Here is an 18626-nt window from a genome sequence, read left to right on the forward strand (position 1 = left end):
TTTTTATTACCTATCCAATTGGATAGTGGTGGAGCTATAATTTTTTGAAATAAGAAAACAAGTTACTAATAAATATTTGATATTATATGTTATATAACTATGTATTATATAAAGAAATTAATTAAATAAATATATATATATATCAATTTAAGAATACTTTTAAAATAAAAAAACTTATATTATAATTGTTATTTTCAAGATTTTATATTTTAAAACTGTTTCATGATGATTTTATTTTTAATCTTATTAAAAATATCTTTCTCAATATATACAATAAATTTTTATTTATCTATTTATAAATCTTCCAAGAACTAGAAAAGTTTTTGACAACAATTCTATGCTGACATATAATATATAATATTTAAAATCATTGCTTAAAAAGAATGTTACAAATTAATGTTATTCTTGCTAATTTATTATTTTGTACAAGTAAATAAATATAAATATTAAATATTTTTTATTTATTTATTATGTTCTTAATTTTTTAAGTTATCCTGTACTTTATTTTTAATCACTAGTAAATTCATCATTATTATTTTTAATATGAAATTCATAACAAAATACTTTTTAATTCATCAAAACTCATTTCAATTCATATTCATTAGCATATAATATTACTCATAAATATATTAATTCAACAAGCCTATGAATTACTATAAACCCCAACATTCTTAATAATTAATTATAAAGAAATAAAATTAAAATTAAATAATAAAACAAACAAAAAAAATAAAGGAAACTTTCCTAAAACATAAAGCAAACTAATTAATAGATTAGTATTTGAAAATAAATTTTATAAAAAAGAGAGTTAGAGGTATAAATAATAAAAAAAAGCTTCAATTAATTAAATTAATTAATAGCTGATAATAAAAATTACCTTCAAAAGCTATTATATTAATATTTTAATATAAATCAATACTTAAAAAAATAAGGGGGCAAATGCGCCTCTTGCTCTATCATGGCTCGGTCACTGTATCCAATGGTCTTTTCTATTAATTTTATTTTTCCAAATTGTTAATAAAGTGTAATTTTTCCAATTTCAATTAATGTCGATTTCGCACCCCACATTACGAATGAAGTTTAGAATGTAAAAATTGATAGGAAATCACCATTTGTGGAGAAGATGAGTTTACAGTGAGGGTTAATGGCTGGCTACGGGAGGTTTTGGTGAGAGGAAGTGGATGAGGCAAGATGATGGTGCCGGTGGAGAGGGCTGTGTTTGTGAGGAAGGGCTAATTCGGCAAGAAAGGGGCTGAAATTTTTGGGCATGAATATTCGGGTTAAATGTTGGACATAATTTATGCGTTGTGTCTTGTGTATTTCTTTCTGGCCCCCAAGCTTTATACTCAGGTCTATATTTATAATTCAAGTGTCCATAGTCATATGAAATTCAAAAATCTCATACAAAAACTTTAAATTTAAATTTTATTAAAAATATTCATAATATCCATCCCCATAAATCGGAAGTATTAATCATTGGCCAGGAAAAGTGTCTGCGGCTCTGAATTCTCACAACCACGGAGATAGATTCCATAGACCGTTTACATTATATAGAATTATAAATCCATAAGCATACCAAGATGGATGGTAAGCAACAAGACGTTGTGTAGACGTCTAAATATTGATCCTCAGTATCATCATTATATGATTACAAACGAAGCTCCAAGCATGTCTTTGGCTTTATTCAATTAAAGACGAGGTTTCACTGATGTTTAAATTTATGGACTCGGGATTGATGGGGTAAAGATCATGGGCAGATGTAGAGGAATTTCCAATCCATGATTTATCAGATGGAGGAAAGAGGTCTTGTGTGCTGTTTAAACTCTGGTCCATGACCTGCTGATAGTGGCCTTCGAGACGTTTGGAGTGTAAATCATCACCATAAATGCTAGGATCTGAGATCATCTCCTGGATGGTGGTCTGTCCTTCAAGCATGCTCACCACTTCTGACATTGCAGGCCTTAGAGATGGAGATGCATTGGTGCATAAGAGAGCCAATTTGATCATCCTCTCAGCCTCTTCCTTGTTGAATTCAGACTGCAGCTTTGGGTCCACTATCTCCATTAAATTTCTCTTTTTTTGCAGTCCATGGGCCTGTGAAAGCGAAAGGTAAAGTATTTGCAGAGAGGAGTAGTGCCTAATCCATCATGGATTCAAGATAGCAACAAGTACATTCTCGTAACTTACCCAGTCAAGAAGACATACGAATTCATTTGTTGTCCTGTAACTCGAATTACTTCTTCCACTGACAATTTCTAAAGCAACAACTCCAAAACTATAAACATCTGCTTTGTCTGTTAAATAACCCCACAGCGCATATTCTGGAGCCATATATCCTCTGAAATCAGAACCATGCCAGATTAGTGACTCTAACGGAGTATATTGCGATCACTGAATAAAGGAAGCTGCGAATTAAGTCTGATTAAAACTTACATGGTTCCAGCAACACGAGTGCTAATGTGAGTGTTCTCCTCTTCATTGAGCTTAGCTAGTCCAAAGTCTGATATCTTGGCACTTAGATCTTTGTCCAGTAATACATTTGTACCTTTGATGTCTCTGTGAACAATCCTGATTGCAGATTCTTCATGGAGAAATGCTAAACCTCTGGCTATTCCAACACATATCTTATATCTTGTTGGCCAATCCAGCATCAGAAAACTTGTTTCTGAACCTGTAGCTAATCCAGTAAAGGAGGTTCACTAAACAAAATGACTTCAACTTCGGTAGTCGATGCTATTATTGAAACAAAAAAAAAAGATTTTACTGGAAAGTAATCAGATGCCATTATGGTTACCAAAAAGTGCTTTGGCGAGGGAGTTGTTTTCCATGTATTCGTACACCAGAAGCAACTGATCTCCTTCAATACAGCATCCATAAAGCTTTACAAGATTGGGATGCTGTAAACCAGATATCATGCCTATTTCATTCACAAATTCTCGGTTTCCTTGCCTGGATTTAGGAGATAGCTGCTTAACAGCAATGAGAGTTCCATCTGACAATTTACCCTGCATTGAATTTATCGTAGACATTTTGCATGATCAAACAAAGGGTCCAATGATCAACTGGGATAATATGCAAGAGAATATTAGAGTGACAGACCTTGTACACGGAGCCAAATCCACCTTCTCCAATTTTTTCAGCAGAATCAAAATTGTTAGTGGCAGCTCTCAGCTGCCTCAAAGTGAAGGAACCAGTTTTCAGATCTAGCCCCTTGAGATCTGCACATAATTGTTGGTGACACAAGGGAAATGCTTCAACATCATCAATGCGCGGATGTGTTATATTCTAGATGTTTGCGCGTGTAATAGCTTCTAATTAACTAGTTAAGGAAAAGGCTTTAGCACGCAGATGATTGATTTCAATGTACCTCGTTCTCTCATGAACTTGTCTCTAAAATAGAATTTCCAACAAATGACACCCATTACCAAGAAAACAAGGAGTAAGGCTGAAGTGACAACTCCAACCACGATAGGTATTTTACTTGCTTCTCCAGGTTCTGAAATTAAACAAAGTAACACGTACAAACACAGAAAGCCAATGGGACAATAAATCACTGTAGGGCAGCAGTTTACTTCTCACCTGGACAATATGTTGTCTGGCCTGAAAACAACAAACCATAAAGTGCTTCTTAGATGGTATAATGAACTGAGTAGAAGCTTACATACAGTTATGATGAAAATCAAAGCCAGGTTCATAAGGAAGAATTTGTTTGTTAATTATGTAATCGGTGGGGGAAATGACCAAGTCTAAGTATAAGGGGTGATAAGATTCGAACTCATTCGTACTTGATCAACAAAGCTATGATATCATTGCAACAAAGCTATGATATCATTGCAACAAAGCTATGTTAACTTAATTGATAAAGGTCATTGTATATGAATGAAATCGCAAAGTTAGTGACTTTCAAATGAAATGCTGGGAATATATATATATATAAAACATGCCTGAGCATACAGTTATTGCAGAAATAAGAGGACCGTAATTTCCTCTTTTTGGAATACAAGTAGTCCCTTTTCCATTCCAGTATAAACGGATCTCCAAGGTAGTGTCTGTCACAATGGCATTGAATACTCTAGAAGTTTTGTAAGATCCATTAGCAGCCTCCTCAATATTAAAATCTTCTTCCTCTAGTTTCCCCTGGAAAACAAATCCCAAGTTAAAAGGATTTTTTTGAAAGAAAAAAAAATCTTTTTGGATAATTTAATCCCAGTTACCTGAATATAAATGTCAAAAAAGCGTTTTCCAACTCTTTTGTGCAATTCGTCACCTGTGAATTGTATCTCAGCAAAGTCGAGTTTAACAGTGTACGTCCCATTTTCTAGACAATATCCATAATAAGTGAGAGAGATGGCAGCTCTGCGTGCTGTAGAAAACAACGGTTCAGTCGAGTAGTTTGAACGAAGTATAAATCCGGGGCTTTTAGCTTCATCATCCATAAAATCTCCAGTGTTGCTGAATCCCCAGTTTGATTTTTTATTGGAATAAATCGTAGCAGCATCACCTTTAATGCTTTCGTCACCTTCATACAAGATACTCCCACTGGTTTCATCCGGTCCACCACAGTTTACATGGAATGAACGATAACCTGCAATACGTCAAATTAGTACACCATTAGAATAGTTGCAAATATACTTCTCATATCGTAGGGGCGTGTAATTGTTTAGATTTTTGGATCCCTTTGCTCTACAACTAGAGCTATTACTCTACTATATAGCTTCAAATCGATTAGTCATTGGCTAATTAATACGTTTCCAAGTGGCTTGTCACAATCATTGTTCAACTCCAATCGATGGAGGTTGTTCTATCAACCTTTGGTTTCCGATTAGTGATATTGATGGTGAAAATGTGAGGCGCTCAAGTTCTGCTTGAGGCCATGTTTTGGTTACAGATAAATCCTTACTTGTCCAACGAAACTGAGAATGAATACATCCTTAATAAATCTGTGTGCAGAATAGAATGTAGAATTAAGGCAAAAAAATCTACATTGAAATTAGTACTCGTGCTCAAATAAATACACAGACACTGATATTATAGTAGATTACTGATTTCGGTATGTTGATAAATTTGAAACTGATGTGCTTTGATTTTAAAGGACTTCGTTACTTCTCATTTAAGGAGGGAAAAGAATATCATACTTTTGGGGCACTCAAGCATGTCTGAGCATGGAAGAAGTCCCCTTCTGTAAGACATGGAAATTGTAGTAAGAATTTCAAATGGTTCTGCAAACTGCAATATAAGAATCAGATATCGAAACCATGCCTCAAGAATTAGCATTATTTCATCCCCAAAAAAAATATCATATTATTCGAGTAAAATATTCATTTTATGTTTGCTCGTTGAGAAAATCGGTGCATTGCTGTCCTCTTCATGAGTGTCTTATATCTTGGGGTAAATGAATAATAAAGCATGTCACATTCTTATGTTCTTCATTCATTCATTCATTCAGCATTAATCAACAACGTATATAATTGATGATTTCTATTGGTATTTTTGCAAGCACTTTACATAACATGATCTAAATTAAAACGTTCAAAAGCACAAGTTAGCATATATAAAATTTGCATAACTGATTTGAAATAGTAAAAATATTTTGAGCATAAAAGCTACAAGGACATGGCCTGGTATATCTGATCCTAGGATACCAAGTTTGGGCTGAGAAAGAAAATCTGGATAGGATTTAAAGATACAAATATAAATTGCAGATTTAACTCCAAAGATATTCAGTTAAAATCCTGCTTAGCATCTGATATGTAATGTATTTTTCCCCCCTGAAAACTATATATGAACATGATATGGTTTATATGATTAGCAGCATATTCTGTTAACGCAGGTTCCACCATTGCAAAGATCTTTTAGTCTACGGGAGTGAGTTTTTAGAAGGGATATTTACCTGCCTGTCTGCATTTAAGAAATGAGAAATCCCTTTAAAATATCCCAAAAGGGAATTTTGAAATTTTATCCTGTAAGAGCTCCATTTCCAAATTAAGGTTATCCATAGGGACCTCGTTTCATCCTAGATTTGTGCTAAGCATATATGAGTTTTATATGTACATACATATATACACCTCTCTTACGTTGTATCTTCTTAATTTTTCCTTGGTATCATGACAACTACCAGATTGGATCTTCAACAACTTGAAATACCAAAAATATCGCTCTCCAGAGTGTATATGAGGAGCCTTACAAGTTATTCTTGATGAATGAACTCCTGTACGTGTTTATATCCCTGGTTTATAGATTCAAATCATTAAGTTTCGCATTAACCAGGAGTATCCCAAATTTAAGAAAATAGATATCCTTACTGGGCATCTTGACAGCTTGGCAGCCGTGAAAAGTTATTGTAGGAAAGATCACTGCAAGAAGCCAAGGGAATCATAAATATGAATATGAACCTCAACAAAATTAATAATAAGTAGTGGAACAAATGAAATGCTAAGCAAGATTAAAAAAAAAACCCACATATTTCCAGAAACTAGGCTTTCGTTGAGGCCCTATATATGACATGAAAATATATGTAGCCTTAGATTATCAAGATTCACTCAGAAGACCACTTTATAAATATTAATGGTTGATCAATCGTCAGCAGTTATATCTTCACAAGAGAGCAGAGAAGTTGAACAGAATATCTAAACTGAAATAACTGAAACCTGTGATACATTTCAGAAACATACATTTTGTTGCCTGAGTTGATAAATGAGTTTGGGACACTTCCAGTCAGCTCGTTTCCACTTAAAAACCTGGTTTTCAAAAGCCAGATTGATTCTTTCAGCATAATTTACTCCTCCGTCCGTGGTCAGATTTCAAATATTCAAATTTAAATACTTACATAAAATCATATGATTTTGCATCTCCAGGAATTCCTCCTTCCAACTTGTTGAAAGTTAAATCCCTGCAAAAGATTACATTAAAAGATTTTCCAACTTTAGTTTTCGGAATATTCCTTGCACCTTTTTGCAAGTAGTTTTGCAATAGACAAGCTGGAGCTTCTGCGAAATGCAAATACCTTCATTATTTTTACTTATGTTTCATTTGGTTCATGGTTAAACACAAACCATGTTAAATGTCAAGGATGCAAAAGTGTTTAGAATGTGTGGAAGCAAGTTTAGAAATAAGGTTCTAAATGTTGAAGGTAAATTGATTTCTATAAATTAGTTCAATCGATCGACTGGTTGATAACAGGTTAATTAATTGAGACAAAGCGACTGGTTGGATTAAGAATATGTTGACTGGTTTAGTCGTTATAATACAATTCTTGTTTATGTTAGGATTTCCTTGTATCAGTTTAATTTCTTAATTATCTATGACTTTATATTTATAGAAAGGCTTATAATTCAACATTACTATAAATACAAAAGGAGAGAAAATAGTTAAGGGGCTTCAAGAGAAACATTTAACAAAAGTATTCAATTCTCTCAATCTTCTTCTTGTTCTTGAGTTTTTGACCTTACATTATTGTGTTGATCTTATACCACACTTGTTTTACTTCCATCAAGTGGTATTAAAGCTTATGTTTGATTATTTGACATGCTCAATCCAAACTTTTCACTTCAATATCATAGGGTGACAAAGGGAAACCATGAAATTTAGTGTATTTGAGTATGAGCTTAGCTAAGTTTCCAAAGATATATGGGAGATGTTTGAAAAAAACTTTGAGAAGCCTATAGATGGAGCAATATAGGCTTCAGCTCAAAAGGAGGTCATGCAAAAAGCATGAAAGAAGAATCAATAAGCACTCATAATCATCTATCAATATCTAGATGATGCCACTTTTGAGATAGTGGCTAATGCAATCGCCGCCAAACATGCATAAATTTTTTTGGAAGAATCAAATCAAGAAGTTAACAATATGAGAAAGGTATGTTTACAAAAGCTATATGATGACTTTGAAAAGTTACATATGATTGAATTAGAGAATACTTAAGAATACTTTGCAAGAATATTAGTCATATACAATCAAATGAGGAGATATGGAAAGAAGATGGAGAGAAGATGGAAGAGACACGTATGGTAGAGAAGATTATACGCTCGCTACCAAAAAGTTCCATTATATGGTTATCGCGATAGAGGAATCACAAAATATGAATGTTCTCTCAATATAAAGTCTTATGAGAAAATTACAAGTCCATAAGGAAAGAGTCAATGAGATTCAAAAGGATGTGGCGCATAAGCACTTATTTCAAAGAAATAGGAGTAAGAGGCAAATTTAAAAAAGAAGGCCAAGACAACCTTAACATATCAATTAGTCGACTGCATAAAACAAACTAGTCAATCGGTTACACCGAAAATGACAATTCAAGATCCAGGTTTGACAAATCAAAAGTTAAATGTTGTAATTGTAAAAAAAAAAAAGTCATTATGCTAGGGATTGCTAGATTCTAATCAAGAGAGTTGAGGAGAATGAAAATCTTATAATATAAAAAGAGAAAGACGCTATCCTAGTATAAGTGCATAATAAGAGAATGCAAGATAAAGAGAATTGGTGATACCTAGAAAATTAAGCTAGCAACCATATGTGTAGAGATAAAGACAAGTTCATAGAGCTTGATAAAACAATTAGAGGCAATGTCACCTTTGCATATCATTCAAAAGTTGTCATCAAAGAAAAATAAATGATTTCGATTAAATTAAAAGATGGAATTCATTAATGTATTGGTGATATCTATTATATATTAACGGTGAAAAGCAACATATTGAGCTAAGGACAATTAGTGGAGAAGGGATATGAGATTAAGATGAAAGATCATACTTTAATATTACTAGACACTAAAAGAGTTATGATTGTAAAGGTAATCATGACAAAGAATATAATATTGTTGTTAAATTTTATAACCTATTTTTGAATTATTTTCCAAGTTCACTTTTTTTTCTTCCAAAACAAAAATAAAAAAAATAAAATGATGACAAGTGATGTAGAGAAAGAAGGTTGAGGAGGATCTCAAACATATAGAAAAATGAAGGTGTTTTTTTGGAAGAAATTCGAAACTTAATTGTACCTCATTATACCCAAGACTAAGAAAATAATATAGATTTAAGGTCAAATTAAATGATTATTGGACAAATCTGCATAGAAATTGTTAGAGAATAATAATATTAATTATATCTTGGGACCTCATCTAAAAGTTTAAGCTATTGGGTTGAAATAGTTCTTTAACATGATATTAGAGTCTTGATGACCAAGTGATCATGAGTTCGAATCCCACCATCCTCATTTATTTAATAAAAATCAAATACAAGATAATATAGGTCTCTACAAGTTTTAAGCTCAAAAGACTTTTACTTGAGGGTATATATTAAAAAATAATAATATTAATTATATCTTAGGATCTCACCTAAAAGTTCAATTTATTGGGTTGAGATGTTTCTTTAATAGAAATGAAGTTCATAGGTATAATTAAATTTTTAATAGGTTAATTTGATTTAATTATAGGGAAAATTAAAGTTTAATTATGTTTGAGAATTAATTTAAGTTGAATTGAAGGATTTAATCAAGTGCAAATGTAATAATACTTTAAACGAATTAAATTAATTTTATTAGGGGTTTAACCAGTGAAAAATTAGTTTGAAAGCTCAATTTAGGTTTATTTGAGAAAATTAAAATTTTAAAAAATTTAATTTAATTTTTATGAAGTCAGTTAGTTGAAATCAAAAGTAAAATTACAAGAAAAATAAATTTTTATAATCAATTGAAAACTAAATTAAAAAAATTCATGACAATGATGATTTTGCCGCGTTATTAAAATATTTTCATGTTTTTAACTTCTATCACATTACAGCACATGTAAGGTGATGAGTGAAGGTGTTACGACTTACAGCGTTTTCAGAGAATCCGATGTCCACACATCTGTTGGGATCACACCAGTTAAACTGATGTTTCGCAAAACCCTTCAAAGAAATTAAAGATAGGCTTAATTAGTTCTCAGTAGAACATGTTCTCAAGTTTATTTTAGACATTTTACGGACAGTTGACGAACAATTTCTTCACTCTGGGGGGGATGTTGGGTAAATTAGACTCTGGTCCAGACATATCAGTGATCCTCCTGTACATTGAAAACAAAAGAATGTTATAGTTCGCTTTATTCTCTGTCTTCTTCAAAGAGGAAACACCAAAATTATTGTATTTATTGCTGTGCCTCTCAGGAAGTAGTTTGACTCACAAATCTGTCAGCTTCTTTAAAGAAAGAATGGCAGTAGGTATGCGCCCTTGTAGTCCACTTGCGTATAATTCACTTCGTTAGTCCAAAGAGGAAAAATAAAATATCAGAATATTGTGCAACATGTAGCGAAGAAATGAAACGAAAATCTTATGCTGATAAAGATCCTCACAGTCTATTAAGATTAGTCCAGTTCCCAATGAAATCAGGTATTCTGCCACTAAGATTATTATCACTTGCACGACTGCACATTGCAAAACCGAATTAAGGAAACCAGATGCTATTGAACTATCAAAAACTGTGTTTAAAGAAGAAAGGAATTGATTGCTTACAAATTAGTCAAGTTTAGCTTAGCGAGAGTTTTTGGCAAGGTTCCCTCCAACTGATTGGAGGAAAGTATCCTGCAACCATTAATTCAAACCACAGCATCAAAGATTGCAACTAAAATGCCTAGCTTGCGTTGGTTTAATAACGATGAGCAGGTAAATGGCTTACAGGTCTGTTAAGTTGACAAGATCACCAAGCTGATAAGGAATAGTACCAGAAAACTGATTTGCTTCAAGGGACCTTCATGTATTTGTATTTGATTAATTGACAAAAATAAATTTAGTGAACCAAGTAAGCTAGCATTGTCAAAAACAGAAACAGAAAACAAAATAAATGATAAATCAGCTGAACAAATATTTATGACTTCAATACATACAAGTAAGTCAGGCTACGAAAACTTCCCAAGTACCAAGGAATATTTCCTGACAAGTGATTGGATGTAAGTGAGCTGCATGCATAAAATGTTATCTAGTTATGGTGAATTCTGACTTGAGTATGAGCTGGTAAGCAAAGATGAGGTGAATGAACTTACAGGTATGTCAAATGTTTCATTGAAGCCCATTCCTCAGGAATATTGCCAGAAATGTAGTTGCGAGTTAGGTCACTGTAACAGATAATATAGAATCAATACTTGAGAATTTAACTTGTTATGTTAAAAAATCATTTTAATTCAATATGTTAAGTTGTTAGGTGAGCTTTCAATATATGATGTATATTATTATTTATCATATTTTTTTAAATAAAAACCTTTTAAACTTCAAACTTTATTACCTTGCACTTGATTTTATTTAAATAAATAGGTATTATAAGATTCAAACTCATGACTATTTAGTCATCAAAATTTTGATATCATATTAAAAAATCATCTCAACTCAATAATTTAAATTGTTAAATGATATTATATGATATGATTTATATTATATATTATGTTTAACTTTATGAAACGTCAATTAGACGTACATCTCTTTGGAGTATAAACCATTCTTGTTGAAAATAAAGTTTCTTTTACAACATAATTTGAATTAGACGATACTTTAGTTTCTGTTAAGGTTGTGTCTATGATGTAAATTGTGCATGTTAGATTTTGACTGCACATATTATTATTGAATATTTTGTAGTTGCATACCTTTTAAGAAGTTGAAGTATGCAGATTAGTGAATGCTCATGCAGAAAAATATTCTCAAGATGTTCACCCTTAGCAATTATACTAACAAGTATAATTTTTTATTTAATTATTAAATCAAGTTAAAATTTTATTAATAGATTTTTACAAGATTAAACCTAAATATTATTGTTCAAAATTTATTATATTTTTTTAGTTAAATTATAATTTATTAACCTATTTAATGTATAACTCTTTAATTATTTTTCTTGGTAGCCAAATAGCCTTAAAGAGTTGCAATATTGAGTTTTTTTATTATTAAGATTATATCTTTAATCACATCAATAGTGATCATATCTTTAAAAATTTTTTTTTTTTTTAATTCTTATTTATTAGGTTTAGTTGCGTCAAATATGCTTCTTTTTATTATTATTAATAAGATATTTCCATTCCAAAACCTATAAATTAGTCGATAAAAGTTACTTTGAGATTCTACAATCAATACACATAGAAACACAAATAAAATATATCCTAAAAAGATTCTTACAGATATTTGAGATATGTAAGGTTGACCGTTTCAAATGGGAGCTTGCCTTGAAGACTGAGCGTTTTGAGAGATCTGTTATTGAAAAAAACATCATGAGTACATAAACAAATGTTTAGGTGATTAAAAAATAAACTAAAAAATTTACTTGTGCTAATTTACATCCAATTAATTTAAACATAGGAGCAATGTATCCAATTTATTTAAAAATGGGTTAACAACAAGTATACTACAACAAAACATTTTAACAACAAGTATTCAAATAAATATAGAAGACCAAAAAAATCTTACAATGACGTGATATGACAATAACTATCATTATTGAGGTTGAGGGTGCAATTGCATAGGGTGGTGCTATTGGCTTCTGAATCTTGGATGCAAGCATCGCCCAACTCCAAGGGTTGCCCACCCTGCGTCAGTACTGTCTTGCCAATTTGTTTTAACGCCGTCACTTGTTCAAGGATCATGCATCCACGGAAAATTTTATCAAAATATCCATATCCATAACATAACATCGGTTAATATTAACTCATATCACCCAAAAAATAAAAACACTAAAAGTTTTCAAGTGGTATTCTAACACAATAAAATGGTCGGAATCTTGAGCACAAATCCAGTAAAAATAGAAATAAATAATGAAAATATATAAATAAAGTAAACGGATTGTATATTAACTCCACAATTTAATTATAAATAATTCAAAGTTCTCCTTTTCAATTTGTTGCATGTATTTTAGGAGAATTGAAAATCAAAAAACACTTTTTTATTAACTCATTTATATGTTTTAAATTTTTTTTACTCAATATATTTTTTAATCCCACTTATTATTTTAAATTAATTTTTTTTGTTTCTCGATTAAGATGTAATTCTTATAAATAAAACATGTAAGATAAAAAAAAATACTTATTGTAAGATATTAGCATTATTAAATTAATTTTGTTTGTTTTTGGATTATTTTAAATTAATATCAAATACGTATTGTTTGTTTTTCTTAATAAATGAAACATGTAAGATAAAAAGAAGACCAAACATATTTTTAATTTTCTTTTTAAATGAATAATGCTTTGACATAGTGTTAGAACATAAAATAAGTTTCAAATCTTAATCAACAACTTTCACATAAGAAAACATATTAGAAAAACAATATTATGAAGATACATTTTTGAGTTTTTGGATTAAGATGTAATTCTTATAGCATTTTTAACTGTTTTTCATTTAATATTGGATCCCAAATTATTTAATATTGGATCCCAAATTGTAAAAGCCGGGTATTTAATTATAATTTTTCAGAGGTATGGCTATATTAATTGTGTGTATTTACACAGGCTATCAAATGATATACGAGAGACAATAACTAGCTTTCCTTCTTGTTAGTGTATCCACCATGTGATAACATTTATAAAATTGAAGAAAATTACAATAATCATGAAATAACAAAGATCATCCAAAAGTGAAAAACAAAACTTCTTATTATATCTGAGATCCGTGTAATTACTATATAGTAAACAAGAAATAGTTAAATAAGGGAATTTTAAAAATTAGAGGACAAAATACTAACAAGGAAACTCCAAAAATAAAAACTAACTTGAACTAAATAATAATATTAATATTATTCATATATTGAAAAATCATGCCCCATTTTCTTATAATCTTTTTCTCTAAGCCTTTTTTTTTAGTTCTCGATTTAAATATCTCTTAAAAATAATAATTAAGGGAATTTTTTGGTATAAAAAGGTTTTTATAATATTTTCTTAAAAGTGAGAGAGGTTTTATTAATTAGATATTCAAACTTTTTTTCATACACTTTGTAGTTTCCAAATACCTCGAGAATTATTGTAATTTGTAGAAAAAAGAAATCTGATACACATTAAATAATTTATTCATCTTTAATATCATCCCCACATGAGCTACTTCCTGTTGGATGCACAGTTGAGAGTGAATGTACGGATTTGGGCCCTTTTTTTTGAGATTTTCCCTTTATATTAATACCCCCTTAGTTATTTTTCTGTAGTTGCAGTGTAAAGTGAAGAAATGATTCTCCAATAAAGTAATTCATGAGCAATGAACTACAAATTTATATTAATGAATTTCTTAATCTTAAAGTATGAGGTTGTAGTTGTAAGCAAATCTGTGGATATGTGACTTAGCACACCAATGGAATGGAAAGCCGTGGGAATTAATTAGCTCAGATTATTACAGCACTCCATTATTGCAATAAAAACAAAGCTCACTCTCTTACCTTCGTCTGGATGTAACTGATATGAGACAACCAAAGTAGCAGAACTGAAAAGAGTGATCACGACCACCATAACTCGGCAAAACTGAAGAAGTCCACGCGGAGGCTGAAGCATCGTGAACATGTTGGGTGCACGAGTAGGAAAGAAGCTTGAATAAGTTTTCATTTCATGAGGTACGTACTTGATTTATACTGGACGCGGGGACAAATTCTTAAATTGGTGAGAATGACCTCTAGCCACTAGATTTGATTTCTTTTCATTTCTCTCTCTCCAAACCGATAAGGGTTGATTGCAAGTTACAAGCTGGTAAATATCGCAACAGGTAATTAATTATGAGTTGGACAAGTTTAAGCTGGTCATCTCTCCAGCCGTTAATTTCTCCCCTTTCTTTTCCTCCATCAGCCTAAATTATTGATAAAATTAACTACAACACGGTAATACTAATTCTTTGGCCGAGTCCAGTCAGACTTATGTTATATATTTTATACAATATCTATACTTACACAAATATTTCTATAAATATCTAGGAAATTTTTAAGGTATTTATATTAAATATTTTGTAATTATAAAATATTTATCCTAAAAAAATTTATTTAAACAAATATCTCTAGGAGCATAAAAAAAAAAGTCTCTCTAGACAACATAACTCTAATATAAAACTTAAATACATTGAAATCTAGAGAATATTCACTCTTCACATCATATGAACGTACACTATACAGGCCCACCAAGTCCTCCGAATCTCGTTTTATAAGCCTATAAAAAGTGTCTATAATCTTTCTTATGAAGATTTTTCCAGCCTTATCAATTGGCATTGTATGTGAAAAATAAATAAAAAGTCAATTCATTTATGTTTCTTAAATTTTTTTTTCATGATTGACAATACATCTACAATTATGCCAACAACACGTGATGCTAGCAGCTAAGCCAATGACACGTGATGCTAGCATCTAAACCAGTGGTTAAACACATCAATTAAGCCCATATGGCTATGCTAATGGCTACACCTAAGGAAACACCCACGATGATGCCCACAACTATGTCTATGGTTATGCTTCATAGCTATGCCTTAAAGCTACACCCATAAACAACTTTTGTATCACCCGGACATCACAGCGATGATAAAAAAAAATTATTGAAAAAAAATACATATCTAGCATCTTGTTCTTTGAGGAAAACGGTCTTATTTAAGGAGTTTACCACCTAATATTATGGTAAATAAAAACCCTAATAGGTCAATAGAGATTCTATGATCCAGGATTGCTTATGCAAAAAGAAAGATGTTATTACCCCTTAAACATCCCCCTAAGGTAGGTTGCATTACTGGTGTTGTCTAAAATTACCAAGTGTTTTGTCCTTTTTTTTTTCTATCATATTCTTGACTCTAACGTTAATAAATAGTGCTTGTGAATATTTTTAGCTATGGCGTTGGTAAATATTGCACAAACCCAAAAAAAATGTGATATTCTTAACTTTGACGCCAATGAATAAGTTCGTGAAATTTTGAATTTTTAATGAAAAAGAAATAATTTTTCTATGCCTTTTCCTTTTTGTTTACCCTTTTATTATTTGATCGATTTAGACAACAATTAAAAAAAAGCATTACATAACATATTTGCATTTAACAGTAATAGTCCACAAATTGAGCATATAGTAGGAAAAAACAAAAAGTAAAAAAAAAAAAAATAAAACACGATGAGCCCACAAATAAATCCACGAAGATCTCCATGTATTTCAGGAATTTTCTAATATTGAAAAAGGGTTTGTTCGACCAAATTTCAAAATAAAAGGGGAATAAAATACATGGAAAAGGTATAATGGTTTATTTTATCAAACACACTCTCATCAAACACAATCTGGATTAACTGGGCTTAGTCTAGTTATTGGTTTAGAACAATAACTGGTTTAGATAGAAAATTCACGCGTGCACTGCACATTACAAAGGTAATTAATACTACCTTCGTATATAGAGGCATTTGAGCCACAAGTTTATTGACTACAAGTTATTATGTTGAATGATTCACATCATTAGCATCGTAGGCTGCTAAAAAGAATTTTTATGGAAAAACTCTTAGATATTTAAACCTGACTTGTCAATTTATTGACTTGAAACTAGCAAATAACATATTGAAAACGAGAAAGATTTCAAACAGAAAAGAGATAAGGAAAAAGGATTTACCCTTATATACATTGTTTCAGGTATTAATAAAAGAGACCTACATTGCCTGAAGTCCATTCCATACTACTGTAAAGTGCACTATGAACACAAAGGTTTTATTACTTTCAATGCTATTAGATAATAATATAAATCATATATTAAGATTTCATCTAAAAACTTAAACTATTGAATTGAGATGTAACAAGATTGTAAAACCACTGTGTCTTTGTCTAGTAGTGTACATCTTATTTATAGAGTTTCTTTAGCAATATTATAGTAAGGTAATTAATATGCAGAAGCAACGTATCCTTTTATATATAGCTATTATCTATAATCAAGGAATTTCCTAGAATCATGGGATTGGGTTCTGATAACAGGTGTAACATGATTTGAGGAGAATCTTGGGGATCCTTCTATATGTGTAAAACCCCCCGCAAGCCTAGTATCTCAAAATCAGAGATGCGAAGTTTGGAATTGAAAAAAATAAAGGCAAGTTGGCCAAGACTTTTGGTGAAAATGTTGGCAATTTGTAAGTGAGCAGGAACTTAACGAATTGTAAGGGCTCTAGAGGCTACCAACTCTCTTATAAAATGATAATCTAAATCAATATGCTTAAAACACTTATGAGAGAGTAGGTTGATAGCAAGAAAAATTGAGCTTTGATTATCATAGAGTAGGATTGGAAAGATTGAGATGATACATGAAGGTCCTAAAGAAGATGTCGTAGCCACTTAACTTCTGTGGCAATATGGGCCAATGCCCGATATTTAGCTTCTTGGAACTCCAGGATACTAGAGTACTGCCAAAATAAATGGCATAACCAGAAATGGAGCGACACGTATCTGAACATCCAACACAATCGACATATGAAGAAGTAGTGAGTTCTCTAGAAAAAGATGGAGTGAAAGATAAGATGAAGCAAAGAGTCCCCTTAGCATAACATAGTACCCTTTTAACAGCCTGAAAATGAGAAATAGATGGCTTATGCATGAACTAACTTATAACACTTACAATGTGATCAATATCGGGACGAGTAATTGTAAGATATTGAAAGGCACCTATAATTGACTGGTAAATAGATGGATCATCAAAATCAGGGCTAGCCATAGAAAGATGTTGAGCAACTACCATGATGTACTAGCTGGTTTGGAGACAACCAATTGTGCATGTTGTAAAATTTCATAGGCATATTTAGCTTGGCTAAGAAAAAGACTAGTAGATGTGCGATAAGCTTCAAATCCTAAAAAAAAAGTTCAAAGAGCCAAGGTCCTTGATGGAAAATTCATGAGTTAGCTTGCCAATAAAGGCATGAAAAAGTGTTGAGTTGCTGCCAATCATGACAATATCATCAACATACATAATAAGTATATTAAGTCATTGATTAGTACTTAAAAGTGTATTTTTATTAAGGTTTTGTACCATCATTTTACACTTGAAGTATCAATAATTCCTTAACTAAAGCATCTTTTATAATAACATATCTAATAATATAAGATACATTTAATTTATAGTAAATGTTCATCTTAAATACAGACCTATCACATAAATGAAAGGATTAATTGATGGGTTTAAGTACTGAAATTAAAAGGACAGAGAGATGGCCAAACTTAGAAAAGAGATGCTGATATAGTTCAAACTGGAACACTATTTGCTAATTAGGTCATATTTGGAGTTGTAGATCTCAGATTTAAGTCTACTTTATATGGATGTAAAGGTAAGATATAGGCCTACAACTTTCATTGGAATTCAAGATTTAAAAAGGCTGTTTTAAAGTCCAAATTATAGCAACAACGAAGAAGACTGAATCTGTCCTGCAACCCAAACACGATTCAGTGTTCAACCCATATCTAGAGTTATATAAGTCCAAATAACCTCAATTTTTTTTCTAAAAAGTTGAGATAATTTTTTACATTTTTCATGTGGAGGTCTAGTTCAAATTCTGATGTTATCAATGATGTTTTGGGCAGACAAGAAGATAAGAATTGTCACCAAGTCAAGAGTTAGCCACCCACTCAACAATTAGTCATCAAATCAATAGCTCCCAATTTTAGCCTATAAAAGGAGGCATTTGCCATGCATTTAGGCATCTTGGTTTCCAGATCAAGAT

The 18626-nt window shown here is 31.2% G+C and overlaps 1 protein-coding gene across 4 annotated transcripts; it reads right to left on the reverse strand.

The window, feature by feature from the left end:
• Window positions 1-1410: 1410 nt before the first annotated feature.
• LOC105109140 (probable LRR receptor-like serine/threonine-protein kinase At1g29720) lies at window positions 1411-14546 on the reverse strand. 4 transcript variants are annotated; one of them, XM_011003739.1, is made up of 26 exons: window positions 14364-14546; window positions 12416-12575; window positions 12128-12199; window positions 11011-11082; window positions 10855-10926; window positions 10647-10718; window positions 10484-10552; window positions 10324-10395; window positions 10155-10226; window positions 9972-10037; window positions 9811-9882; window positions 6827-6889; window positions 6672-6737; window positions 6303-6353; window positions 6185-6226; window positions 5136-5179; window positions 4215-4585; window positions 3945-4137; window positions 3580-3600; window positions 3368-3496; window positions 3100-3218; window positions 2795-3005; window positions 2434-2677; window positions 2188-2338; window positions 1749-2094; window positions 1411-1705 (listed from the first exon to the last, which is right to left on the reverse strand). In XM_011003739.1, exons 1-26 carry the CDS (start codon window positions 14524-14526, stop codon window positions 1689-1691), a joined length of 3030 nt encoding a protein of 1009 aa, XP_011002041.1. In that variant the 5' UTR covers window positions 14527-14546; the 3' UTR covers window positions 1411-1688. The 4 variants fall into 4 exon arrangements, with proteins under 4 accessions (XP_011002041.1, XP_011002040.1, XP_011002039.1 ...); XM_011003738.1 differs by having other exon boundaries at window positions 1411-2094; window positions 2434-2671; XM_011003737.1 differs by having other exon boundaries at window positions 1411-2094; window positions 14364-14543.
• Window positions 14547-18626: the final 4080 nt, after the last annotated feature.

This window comes from Populus euphratica, unplaced genomic scaffold, assembly GCF_000495115.2.
Source record: "Populus euphratica unplaced genomic scaffold, PopEup_1.0 scaffold208.1, whole genome shotgun sequence".
In the NCBI taxonomy this organism is placed as follows: domain Eukaryota; kingdom Viridiplantae; phylum Streptophyta; class Magnoliopsida; order Malpighiales; family Salicaceae; genus Populus; species Populus euphratica.

Excerpts from the sequence above, each read along its gene's own strand:
- LOC105109140 (XM_011003737.1), bottom strand. The coding sequence starts at position 14,526 with ATGAAAACTTATTCAAGCTTCTTTCCTACTCGTGCACCCAACATGTTC. Across the intron at positions 6,354-6,671 it reads ATCAACTCAGGCAACAAAAT|TGATCTTTCCTACAATAACT; the intron begins GTATGTTTCTGA and ends GGCTTCTTGCAG. Across the intron at positions 3,601-3,944 it reads TGCAATAACTGTATGCTCAG|GCCAGACAACATATTGTCCA; the intron begins GCATGTTTTATA and ends TGTTGTTTTCAG.